The following is a 14,017-nucleotide window of genomic DNA, read 5'->3' as shown; positions in this document are numbered from 1 at the left end:
CCTAGTGGTGGCACCAGCCCTGAATACAGTTGCATTTTGTGGCTGTCTGAGTGTTTGGCTAAATAAACTAGTTGGGATCAGAATATCAGTGTATTGACAAGCACAAAAAGCGTGATGTAATTAAGTTACACAATGTGTGGAGGCGTAAGGTACAAATCAGTTATGAACTTCTGCAATTAAATTTACGCAGCTATGCTGCAAGTACAATGCCATACAGGGGTATCATAGTTTGGTAATTCAATTATAAACACGGGGAATATTTTTCTACTGCCTCCGGCAAGGTGGGAATAGATCCCTGATACTGGCAGTTTTCCCAGTAATTGAACAGCCCCATGGAAATCAAATAGCTGCAGTAATTTACAGCAGACAATTCAATTCCTGCATATATATTTAAGTACAATTATATTTGTGTATAGTTCATCATAAAACTGTTCTTAGCCAGATAGTGAGACAAGTATATCAGAAACTGATATTTAAGAGCAAAAAAAAAAAAAAAAAAAAGCTACTCTGATGCAGGAGTTTCCATTGTGATAGGTTGTATAGCCAAAAATTCATTACAAAGAAGCCACACCTTTGAAAAGTTTTGGTCAGAAAAATCCATCCTTAATATTTTATTGCAACTTGCACCTGTTTTCTTTAAGCATACCTGCATAAGCAGTAGTAGTGGGCTGCTCAGTGGAAAGCTTTGGTTGTGGAGCTTGCGTCCTGGAAACAGTAACAGGTTCTCTCATACGGTTGATAACTTTATCAGATAGCTGTTCACAAGACAAAAAAATAAATAAAAATAATATTACCTTAAGTACACTACTTTTCAAGAAAACTACATTAAAATAGGGGCAGTCACCACTGCAGATAAATATAATATTCCAGCATAATCAAAGTCTATGTTACTGCCCAAAAGAATCTTTGTCAAGGCAAGGTGCCAGATTTATTGGGAGTTATTCAGACTTGATCGCTTCTCTGCTACATTGCAGAGCCCTGCTCTCCGATAGCTGTCGCCCTACCAGAGTGAAATCCTGCTCTGTGCATTGCTGGAAAAGGCCTGCAAAAATATTGCAGATCAGCATATAGCTACAAATCCATTCGCAACTCACTCACCATCAAATGATTTTTCTGGTGTGTGCAGTCAGTGCATAAACCAAACCCTGCTCAGCCTGTGTAATAGAAACACACTGATTAAGGCGGGAGTGGACCTCACAAGCCCTCCTTAAAAAACGCCTGGCCCACGTCTGCATTTTCCTGACACTCGCAGAAAATGAACAATTACCACACCCAAATGCTGGCTTCCTGTCGCTCAACTTGCAAACGGCTTGCAATTAGAAAGAAAAGACACTGGATTTTATTGCAGGATGGCTGAGTGCATATATGCCACAATCTGTACGTATGCACAATCAATTGATAAATTGGCCAGGCAGTGAACTGGCAGCAAAGCGATCAGGTCTGAATAACCCCCTATGTCAGCATACTAGGATAGGATATTAATATCAGCATTTTACGGTATAGAAAAATGGCTCTAATAACTTTTAGCGGAAATTTTGAAAAACATTTTTTTTACCTCTTATCTGCTATTTAAAAACCTCTATAACCTTCAATACATCACTTCCTCATTATATAAAACTTTTCAGACAAATTCAACTGAAAACAGACATGCATTTAATGGACAAATGATGCTATTTAAACATCTCCAAGTGCATGATCACTCTTTAAGAGGGGTGTACCAGAGGTTCTTCTGCATATATTTTCACGGTATACGGTTGTAAGGTCGACATGACTAATGTCAACATGGTTGGAAGGTCGTCACAAGCTTTAAGTCGACAATGGATAGGTTTACAGTCAAAAGATCAACATGGACTTTTCCCTTTTTTTATTTATTTATTTTTTGAGCCGACACATGTGGTACTCCATGCTCTACCATCCACTAGTGCCTGGAGGGAGAAAAGAATAGTGTGAGGAGACACGGTACACATGTCGACATTCGTAACAAAAAAAAGTTAAAAACCCATTTCAACCTTTTGACTGTCAACCTAGCCATTATCAACCTAATGGTGCGCATACACTTATGCGATCAGATGCGATGCGACATTGCAATTACGATGTCCCATCGCATCTTTGGGCGCCCTTTCAGCACCTGATGTCACATGACATCTTGCGATGGCACATCGGGTGCTGGAAGAGGGCGGGCAGGGAGTGGCAGAGTATAGTGTAGCGCTAGCATAACGATAGCGGGTGGCGCAAGAATTGTGTAAAATACTGGGCTGCCCTCTGATTGGCTGGAGCTCAGCCAATCAGAGGGCAGCCCAGTGGTTTCAACAATTCTACCACCACTGCTACACTATACTCCACCGCCCACCCTCTTCACTTATATAGTAGTAGCATCCAGGACCTGACCTGGACCATAGGCCGAGACGGCTCAGCACATGAGCACATGAGAGTATGTCCTCCCACTCTCCTGCTGTGTCCTCTTCCACGCTGCCAGTGGCACCTCCAGCCCCCTCTCCCCAAACCCCACGCCGCCCGCAGATTGCATTTGAGCAAGCACATGTGATTAAAACACACATGCGATTGCTCCTGCAATTTGATAGATATTATGTGCAGCACAGACACTTGACGGCGTGCCCGCACATCGCATTGAATAGCTCCTTAAAAATGCATACAATCATTTGATTTATCGGCCAGATGTGGTCAAAATCGAATGCTTGTATGCAATATCTCACAAGTGTATGGGCAGCATAATGCTTCTGTCAACCTTAGGCATGTCGATCTAATATATCGCTCGACCCAATGACCCATACCCATTTTCACTTGCTAATGGGGATGCAAAGAAACTTGCATATTGCATCTAAAATAAAAAAATCAACGGAGTTTGGAATGCAAAGGAGTGTCACTGTGAGAACGGCTCACTGGACCCATCACACACCTAATTTATTTATTGACAGTTTCTTATATAGCGCAGCAAATTCTGTTGCACTTTGGGGTGACTCCAAAGTTTCATTATGTTGCAACTAAATATCAATGTCCAAGTACACAAAACTTCAGGTACAAGCTAAATTCTTACCATTTAACAATGTTACATAGTTTCAAATAAATAAACATAACTTGCGGCCAAATAGTGAAGTTTGAGAAAGATCCAGTGTTTAGAACTGTAGCTAAACTCTCATGCAGTGTAAATAACACTGTAGGCATGCAAATGCATTGTCTATATTTGAAGCGACTGCATAAACTCTACACATAAGTCATTGTGGAAAGGCTAAACTTTGCTTACACAATAGCTAAAGAATTAAATATACTTTCATAAAAAGTGCATAGATTATAGAGGCACATCAGTATGTGTTTTAATAGAACAGGACCAAAATACTGTAACTGTATACTGTGGGTGTCATTCCAAGAGAGAAGAAGCAGAGAAGCAGTTATAGCAAGTCCAATGAGTTGGGAGTAGGGCAGTGTTCCTTGTTAGCATCCCATCCTATGTCACATGTAAGGAGCAAAGCATGTCAGTGTCCCATGTTACATGTGGGGAGAAGGGCACGTCCTTGTCAGAGTCACATTTCACATGTGGGGAGCAGGGCAGGTCCTTGTCAGAGTCACATTTCACATGTGGGGTGCAGGGCATGTCTTTGCTAGTGTTAAACGTGGGGAGCAGGGCATGTCCTTGTCACGTGTCCCATATGTGGGCAACAGGGCACGTCCTTGTCAGTGTTACATGTGTCCTATCCCATGTGTGGGCAACAGGGCATGCCCTTGTCAGTGTCACATGTGTGAAGCAGAGCATGTCTGTCAGTGTCACATGTGTCCCATGTATGGGCAGTAGGGCTTGTCCTTGTCAGTGTTACATGTGTCCCATGTGTGGGCAGCAGGGCATGTCCTTGTCAGTGTCAAATCTTGCCCTCACTCACCCGGATCCCCTTCACCACCGTGATGTTGTCATTCTCGTCAGCCTCAAATGAGACCCTCCTGGTGCTCACGCTGGCCCCCATATCACACACGGCCGGATTTAAGCCACTTTCCCGTGGACACAGCAGCCGGGTCACACAGGCCGCAGCAAAAAAGACAGCAGCCGGCAGGAGCTTAACAACTACAAATGTGCTCATTGGCTGCTACGACCGACGCCCCGCCCCCATTATATCATGTAGGTTGGATATTGGTGGACGGCTGCCTTGACAACATAGAGGAGAAAAGTTTCGTTAGGAACGATATTCAAAAGTGTGTGATATAGTGCTCGCTTTTCCAATTCCCACTGTTGCTGCGTATCCTGCAGTGGCAGTGGTAAGGGGGATGCTGCTGTCACAGCATGTCAGCACTGTTGCTGCTCGGTAGCAATACTACAGTATATGCTAGCACTAGCTAGTGAGTCTGGAACAGAGAACGCTCACGCCTGCTTTACTTCTAACCACCATCTCTTTACACCAGCTCACCTCTAGCCTAATTCTGAAGGTTTCTTTTTGTAATAACTATTAATTATAAACTATAGCTTAACCGTTGCACTTCAAATTATCACCCCAGTAGTCAGCGGTGTAGCTAGGCGCAATGGTGCCCGGAGCAAGGACATATTTCGCGTGTCCCCCCCCTCTCCCGGTAATGAATTGGGGGCGTGGCACATGTGTTGGCATGTTACATTTGAAAAGAAAAAACTTAAAAAATAAGACACTTTATAAGACACTTTATAAGAATCTGCAGCGCTATATAAGACGCTGTAACGGAATCTGCTGCGCTATATAAGATGCTGTAACGGAATCTGCTGCGCTATATTAGACAGTGTAACGGAATCTGCTGCGCTATATAAGACGCTGTAACGGAATCTGCTGCGCTATATAAGACACTAACAGAACCTGCTGCGCTATATAAGACGCTGTAACGGAATCTGCTGCGCTATATAAGACACTGTAACGGAATCTGCTGCGCTATATAAGACGCTGTAACGGAATCTGCTGCGCTATATAAGACGCTGTAACAGAATCTGCTGCGCTATATAAGATGCTGTAACGGAATCTGCTGCGCTATATTAGACAGTGTAACGGAATCTGCTGCGCTATATAAGACGCTGTAACGGAATCTGCTGCGCTATATAAGACACTAACAGAACCTGCTGCGCTATATAAGACGCTGTAACGGAATCTGCTGCGCTATATAAGACACTGTAACGGAATCTGCTGCGCTATATAAGACGCTGTAACGGAATCTGCTGCGCTATATAAGACGCTGTAACAGAATCTGCTGCGCTATATAAGACACTGTAACAGAATCTGCTGCGCTTTATAACAACCTGTAACGGAATCTGCTGCGCTATATAAGGCACTGTAACGGAATCTGCTGCGCTATATAAGACACTGTAACGGAATCTGCTGCGCTATATAAGACACTTTAAAGGAAGCTGCTGCGCTATATAAGACACTGTAACGGAATCTGCTGCGCTATATAACATGCTGACAGCTGTAAATAAAGATAAATAAATAAAGATAGATATATACAGCATAAATAAAGATATATACAGCACAGCAGGCCAGGGCAGCAGCAAAAGCCAGAGATTCACTCCCCCCCCCCACCCCCCCTCGGGCTCCACAAATCCAATAAAAAAAAAACGAGCTTATTACCATGTTTATTTTAAGAACATTCTTTAGCTGTAAAAAAAAAAAAAACAATCCATCTTGATAAACGGTAAACGGCACGGGCGGCAGCCAGCAAGACACCTTCTCCTTCTCCAGGCTACAGCCAGCTCTTGGGAAGGCTGATGAGTGACGCTGCTGTAGCCAGGGAGGGGGTCAGAGACAGGTGAGTCTGGCTGCCGCTGGGACTGGGAGGGGTCTGTACAGTGTGTCACTGTCAGTGCTGCTACGCTGCCTGCGCTGCCCGGAAGCCGGACCGAGCAGCAGCAGCAGCAATTCAGAGGCAGGAGGAGGACGTGTCAGCCCGCCGCCCTGCCTCACCGCCCGTGACGCTTGGCGGCAGGGACCGGGCGAGCAGGGCAGGAGGCAGGCGCCGGGCAGGGCAGCCACCGGCGCTGCGCACGCTGCCCGGGCCGTAAGTATGCAGACGTCACTCACACCACACTTGCAGGTATCATTTGATGAGGGGGGGCGGGCCGGCGGCGCCAGTCAACCAATCGGCGCCCGGAGCAGGAGCTCCGGTGGCTCCGCCCTCCCTACGCCTCTGCCAGTAGTGCTGTTTATGGCATAAATTGATATCCGTCACTATTAGCAAGTGACAGAAGAGTTGTTGTAATCCCTCCCCATTTCTCCCTGTCTGCTCATTCATATCACTGAGCAGGTGATAGTATTAACTTAAATATCTGGAGTGTGTGCACAGGGGGGATACGGTCATTTGGTCTACAACATGATAGTAGACAAGAGAAGAGAATTTCAACTATGAGGAGAGATTAAGCAATTTGGGACTATTTACATTAGAAAAGAGACGTCTAAGGGGGGACATGCTGAACGCACAAATATATCAAGGGCCAATACAAGGAACTGTCAAACACCATTTTTTCTACTAGAACGCGGGGGCATGAGTATAGATTAGAAGAAAAAAGATTTGGTTCAGCTAGCAGAAAAAATGTCTTTACGGTTAGAGCAGTCAAACTCTGGAACTCTCTTCCCAGAGAGGTGGTGTCGGCCACCTCAATAAATGCGTTCAAAATAAGGTTGGACAAACACTTATTAGCTAAAAATATCTAGGGTTATAAATAAGTAACATAATCTGTCTTTAAAATATAATAACATAATATACAGCATAAATAGGTTGAACTAGATGGACGCAAGTCTTTTTTCAACCTTGCCAACTATGTAACAAGCATTGGGTCGACACCATTAGATCGACATGGGGAAAGGTCGACATGGGTCTAGGTTGACAGGTCATTAGGTCAACACAAGCATTAGGTTGACATGGTCTAGGTCTGGGGTAGCCAACCCTAGTCCTCGAGAGCTACCAACAGTGCATGTTTTGCAGATCTCCTCACAGAATCACAAGTGAGCTAATTAGCTCCATCTGTGTATCTTTTAAAATGTGTCAGTGATTAATGAGTGCAGCTGGGTTGGCTACCACTGGTCTAGGTCAACAGTCAAAAGGTCGACATGGTTTTTTTTACTGTTTTTTGTGCCGACAGGCGGTATATTTCATGCCCTACCATCCACTAGGGAAGGCATTCCCAACCACTATAAGACACACCAACAGTGCAGGTTTTCTAGATATCCAGGCTTGAGCACAGGTGACTTAATTAGTATCTGAGGGATTCTGATTAAACCATCTGTGCTGAAGCCTGGATATCACTAAAACCTGCACTGTTGGTGTGCCTTGAGGACCGTGGTTGGGAATGCCTGCACTAGGGCGTGGTGGGAGAATAAAATAGTGTGCCTAGAGCAGGGCTGGGCAACACTGGCCCTCCAGATGTTAATGAACTACACATCCCAGGATGCTTTGCATTCGTTTTGCTATGTGGGCATGCTGAAACTGATGCAAGGCATGCTGGGATGTGTAGTTCATCAACAACTGGAGGGCCGGCGTTGCCCAGCCCTGGCCTAGAGCATGGTGAGCGCAGCGAGCCAAGCGAGGGGACGCGATGCACTTTAACCTGTGTCCATGTCGACATGTGGGTAAAAAAACAGTGAAAAACCCCATGTCGACATTTTGACTGTCGACCTAGACCAGGGGTAGTCAACTCCAGTCCTCAAGAGCTACCAACAGTTCATGTTTTGCAGCTCACCTCCCAGATACACAGCTGCACTCATTACTGACACATTTTAAAAGATCCACATGTGGAGCTAATTACTTCACTTGTGATTCTGTGAGGAGATCTGGAAAACATTAACTGTTGGTAGCTCTCGAGGACTGGAGTTGGCTACCCCTGACCTAGACTCTGTCGACCTAAAGTCATGTTGACCTGGACCCATGTCGACCTTGACCCATGTCAAGATAGACCCATGTTGACCTAATGGTGTCGACCAACTTCTTGTAGCCCAAATGATCCCAACCTGCACAGGGTGTGTTGGCAATTATACAGTAGCTGATCATAACTCAGAAGCAAGGGAGAAAGACTAGGTGAGCCAGTAATGAAATGTTACTCCAGACTTTCAACTAGAGATGAAGATCGGGTATGGGTAAAAATCGGACCCAGACAAGACCGCCGGACCGGACACCAAACTCTGCATTCTGGAGCTTGTAGAGTCCAGTCCAGGGGGGTGTCCTAGCTGGGGAGACTTCATGTGACAGCTGTCACCAGGTAGAGGAGAAGGGGGAGAATAAAGCCTCCCTGTATGGTCCGGGCATGTATCAAAAACCGAAACGGTCCGGACCACAAAGGGAGGCTGAAATCTCGCCTTCCTCATGTCCCTGGTGAAAGCTATCACACACATCCCCCCAGACAAGACACCTCCTGGATGGGACACCCACCACTGGACCGGACATCAAAATCTGCATTCCGAAGCTTGTAGTGTCCGGTCCGGGGTCTTGGCAAGGTCCAGTTTTTACATAGTCCCGTAAAAACGGGGCTTGTAGTGTCCGGTCCATGGGGGTGTCCCGTCCTGGGGGTGTCCTGTCCGGAGGGGGGGGGGGGGGTGTTCATGTGACAGCTGTCACCAGGAAGAGGAGGAGGGCAAGAAAAAAACCCTCCCTGTATGGTCCGGTCATGTAGCAAAAACCGGAACGGTCCGGACCACGAGGAGAGGATGTAATCTCCCCTTCCCCATATCCCTGGTGAAAGCTGTCACAGGCATCCTCCGGGACAAGACACCCCCAGGACGTGACACCCACCAGACCGGACACTACAAGCTCCGGACTGCAGATTTTGATGTCCGGTCCGGCAGCCCAGGTCCAGTTTTTACATAGTCCCATGAAGATCTCCTTTTAAATATATGCAGTGGCTGTGAGAGTGTAAGTTTTCAATTTTTGGTTTAAGTTCAGAACATTAAAATGTGTGCCATCACCCTCTCTCAGCTTGTCGTCCCTCCCAACCCCCATCGAACCCATTAATTTACTCTTATGTGCTCCTATCGACCACTTACCTAAGGAACCGAATAAGTTAATTATGCACATCGCTAATGCGGCTAAACACCAAATTGCTAGCAATTGGAAAAATCTGAATGCTCCTAGCCAACAAGAACTTCTTAATAGGATACGATTCATAGCCAAAATGGAGTATATTACAGGCCTACAAAACACTATTCGTAAATTCCACTCTGTCTGTACACCTTGGTATACGTACCACAACACTCCCCTTCCTGGTCAATTCTAACTCTTCTCTCCACACTAATAATCTATGTCTTCAACTACACCTCACTATCCATTTCTCCTGCCTTTCTTTCTAAAATTTTCTTTCCCCCCGTCGTTGGGACCCCTCACCCTCCTTCTCCCATGCATCTCCTCGAACAGCTGAATTTACATTACGATTTCATGTGATAGTAACGATCTCTTAATATAAGCCTATGTCGAGCTAATTGGCATAACACTCTGGATATTGTTCTATCTAAGGAAATGTTAGCTAATATCACCCTATCATACCAAAGCTCTTACTTCCATTATGAATCGTTATTATTGTTATGCTCTATTGTAACCGATCTAACCTGTTCATTGAAATGATTCTTTATCTTACTTGCTACATATGTCGTCACTATTACTTGTTAATTTTGTTGCATATGTTATGTAACTGTATTGAGACAATAAAATTTACGATATAAAAAAAAAACAATGTGTACCATCACTCTGCTTGCCATGCTTCAGGCACGGAGGCTAGCTCCACTTCACTCGCCACAGGTTACTAGATGTCCATGTGGATAGTAGTAACTTAAGAGGCACTGTTTTTATTTTGTGCTTTGGCTGCAATTATTTTTTCATTTTATATAAGATGTTGATTATTTCTACAATGGGTTGAATATCATCTTTTGAGCAAAGGGTTGCAAGTTTGCTCTTCTTATATCTCCCATTAAACCCCTTCATAATACCTGTTACTATGGGCCTTATTCTAGTTCACTCTTTCTGACAAAATCCTTCTTAGATGGACAAAACCATGTGCACTGCAGGGGGGTAGATGTGCAGAAAGAATTAGGGGGTTTATTCTAGTTCATTCTTTCTGACAAAATCCTTCTTAGATGGACAAAACCATGTGCACTGCAGGGGGCAGATGTAACAAATGCAGAGAGAATTAGATTTGGGTGAGTAATTTTGTTTCTGTGCAGGGAAAATACTGACTGCATGATTTTACACTTCAATATAGATCTCACTTTGAAGAAAAACCCCACCCAAATCTAATTATCTCTGCACAAGTTACATCTGCCACACCCGCAGTGCACATGGTTTTGTCCATCTAAGAAGGATTTTGTCAGAAAGAATGGACTAGAATAACCCCCTAGATTTGGGTGAGTTATTTTGTTTCTGTGCAGGGTAAATACTGGCTGCTTTATTTTTACACTGCAATATAGATCTCACTTTGAAGTAAAACACCACCCAACTCTAATTCTCTCTGCACAAGTAACATCTGCCCCACCTGCAGTGCACATGGTTTTGTCCATCTAAGAAGGATTTTGTCAGAAAGAGTGAACTAGAATAACCCCCTATGTCACAGCTGTTATTGGCCCTTATTCAGTTCTGATCGCAGTACAAATTTGTTCTCAAAATGGGCAAAACCATGTGCACTGCAGGTGGGGCAGATGTAACCTGTGCAGAGAGAGGTAGATTTGTGTGAGTTATTTTGTTTCTGTGCAGAGTAAACACTGGCTGCATTATTTTTACACCGCAATTTAGATTTCAGTTTCAATACACCCCACCCAAATCTAACTCTCCCTGCACATGTTACATCTGCCCCACCTGCAGTGCACATGGGTTTGCCTATTTTGAGAACAAATTTGTAATGCAATCATATCTGAATAAGGGTCATTGTGCGGACATATATGGAAAAAAATCTACAATCCTTTCATATGGTTGCTAGATGAGAGCAGTTCCCATTCCCAATCATGAAAGTGTGTGTGTTGCTCCTTTTCAGTGTGACCACACTGCCTCTTCTTCTTTTCTCATTATCTACCTTCTAACCAATTTAACTTTTAAATAAACAACTGTATTTTTATGAACTCATAAAAAATATAATGCTTTAAGTTATCTCTTTCTTATGTATGGGATGTCCATAAGTGAACTCATAAAATTGTCAATGCTCAAGAAAATCTAAAGAAATAAATCAGCTCCCTTCATATATCACATAAAAACCGCACATTTCCTAAACTCCTTCTCAAGATTACTTTGCAGTGTGCAGCTTAATAATCTGTTATCAGAAAAAGCTGCTAACACACTAAAGTAATTACACCAGGGATTCTATGATAGAGGTGACAAGACAGATAGCCTTCAATAAACTTAAATAAAATACCAGAAATGCAATTAAATCAGTTAAGATAAAGCAGAAGAATTTGATCTATGATCCAAATTTTTGTAATTTCACTCGCATTTATGCAGTTTTTCTGATTCTATCCCTTCCTCAGAGTACCTAGCCCCCCCCAAAAAATAAAATTTTAGACAGAGGATGAAGGTCCATACACACAGGGTGATAATAGCCTCTTTTCTAGGTGACCTGTCTAGAAATGACGCACGGGTCACACTGTGTGCCACACGCATCGCCATTGTCCACTCAAATACAAGTACAAACAATCAAGATCTAATCGGATCACCTGCAGATTCATAATAAACACTGGGTTAGCATAGATCGCCCATACACACAACACTATGTGTGTATGGGCGGTCTAGCCAGCGATGTGTGCTGAAGGTATTGTGCCAACTAGATCTGCAATTTTCAACAATATACAGAAATGATATATTTAACAATTTATTACAGATCAGTGTTTTCACATAATCCACTAATCAGACCAATCTTGTATTTATCCTAAATGAGTTATTATAAAATCCTGCGCTTCCTCAGGGCTGCAACTAACCACCCAAATCAGCCCTATTGCCAAATCACACACCCCCACTGGCACAAGAGCTTTCTTTATTGGAGCTAAACACCGCCAGCTATCCTCCATCAGTAGACTGGATCCCTTCCATAGGACCAAGCCAACCACAAAGGAGGTCCAAGGAGGCAAACATCAGAGCAGGACTGTGCAGCACATAAGGTGGACGGTAAATATATACCAACCTTATCTATCAACACAGAGATGTATTAAAAGGCCTAAATAAGAACGGACAGGAACCAAGCACTAACCAGGAACCGTATTGAATGTTTTTTTATTAGTCTAGTGCACTAGCATTTTTATGAAAATCCCTCTACTATCTATCTATCTATATATATATATATATATATATATATATATATATATATATATATATATAATGTGTGTGTGTAAAAATTTAACAGAAATAATAATATATATTTCATTATTTCTGTGCAATTTTTACCATTGGTGATTTACCTGTCTAATAAAATACTTAGAGCGCTGCTATCCATTTGTTGTGTGTGTCTGACCACCCCATATTGCCGCGGTTAGTGAAGCAAAACATGTCAAGCGCCTACACCTCCTTCAAGGAGGAGTTTTTTTTCTTCTCTTACACACTACCTGCTGTAGTCGGAACCCAACAGGCTGTCTGCTATTGACAGCGGACATAGCAATAGCCCACAGCCTGTCAATTTCATGCCCCCCACACTCCAACTCCCGGGGCACGTGACCCTCTAGCCCCCCCTCTAGTTTACGGCCTTGCCTTCCTCATACAATTTAGACCAGGTCACAGGTCTGCTTCATTATGGCATTAGTTGCTGAAAATATGCTGAAATGTGTCAGGGCTGAGCTTGTTTGTGAATCCGGACTAGAGCAGATTCCTAGTTGGCTGGATGCACAAGGATGGAAACTAGCAGGATTAATATAAGATTTATTTATGCAGAAGATGTTTACAATAAGAGTCTATGGCTGATGGAAGAAAGTCTGTACTGATACTAATAGATCAGAATGACTGGACTACTGGAATATCAGCAGAGTAAATAAAAGAGTGACGAGACTGGGGATACCAGCGATACAGGAGACAAGCTTGCTTGGAACTGGGGATACCAGCAATGCAGGAAGGCAGGCTTGCTTGAAGCTGAGGAGATCAGCATTACTTGAAGCTGAGGACACCTAACCCTTTCTTATGGTCAACTAGAAAGATTTGGCATAATTTGCAACATTCAACCGGTCTAAATCAATATCATTACCTATTTTTACCCCTTCTCAAAAACCCAGCTTCACCCCTTCTCAGCTTGTAGTTCGGCGGGCGTCACCTCTAATGGCTCATTAGTTATGAAAGAAGATAAGCGTTTTTTACGCTTTTCTGAATTATCTGCACAATATCCTATTATTAGCCCATATCCCTTAGCTTTTGTACAAACCAATTTTTATGTTTCTCATGTACTTTCCCATTTCTCAGATAAGGACTGGAATAACACTTTGGATACTATGCTTTCTTACCCGGTTCCAACTTCTAGGGCTATATCTGTACATTACACCTTTTTGAGACAAATTCTCGATTATACTAAAATCAAAGGAGGAATGACCACATGGTTCCACCATTTTCCCTTATTAACTGTACCACAATTGCAAAAAGGTCTCCTTTACTCTAGGCAGACACTCAAGACTAGTATGTATACGGAACTCTTTCTCAATGTCTACCATAATTCTTACCTATCTCCCATCAGACATTTCCATATGGGAACCTCTGATACACACACTTGTCCAAAATGCTGCCTTGACAATGCAGATACTTACCATTGTTTATGGGCCTGCCCAATCATTCATTACTTCTGGTATCTTGTAAAACGCTATGCAGAAGCCAAAATAGTCACATTCGTCCCTTTCACTCCAGAATGGGCAATATTGGGCATTTTTTACCCCAATATCTGCATGACGAGAGAAATAAAAAAATGACTACTAGATTTGAGTGCAGCAGGTAGAGAAACCATTCTCCAAGGATGGATTGACCCCACCCCACCACAATTTCCCTTATCTCTAACCAAATTTCACTTCCTATTTAGGATAGACTGGGTGGATGCAATTGTTGATAGAGGTAAACCTGTGGAAAAAAAATT

General features: G+C 43.4%; 1 protein-coding gene across 1 annotated transcript in view; it reads right to left on the bottom strand.

Annotated features, from left to right (window-relative positions):
- The window catches only part of CHCHD3 (coiled-coil-helix-coiled-coil-helix domain containing 3), a 248,043-nt gene extending 243,955 nt beyond the window's left edge, over positions 1–4,088 (bottom strand). Inside the window, exons 1-2 of the mRNA XM_083183331.1 lie at positions 3,894–4,088; positions 647–755 (exon numbers count right to left, since the gene is read on the bottom strand). Of these exons, the coding sequence (XP_083039457.1) occupies positions 647–755; positions 3,894–4,088 (304 nt within the window). The remainder of the gene's footprint in view (positions 1–646; positions 756–3,893) is intronic.
- Positions 4,089–14,017: the final 9,929 nt, after the last annotated feature.

This window comes from Crinia signifera, chromosome 4 (assembly GCF_055691185.1).
Source record: "Crinia signifera chromosome 4, ASM5569118v1, whole genome shotgun sequence".
Classification (NCBI taxonomy): Eukaryota; Metazoa; Chordata; class Amphibia; order Anura; family Myobatrachidae; genus Crinia; species Crinia signifera.
This window is presented reverse-complemented; position numbering and strand designations above follow the sequence as displayed.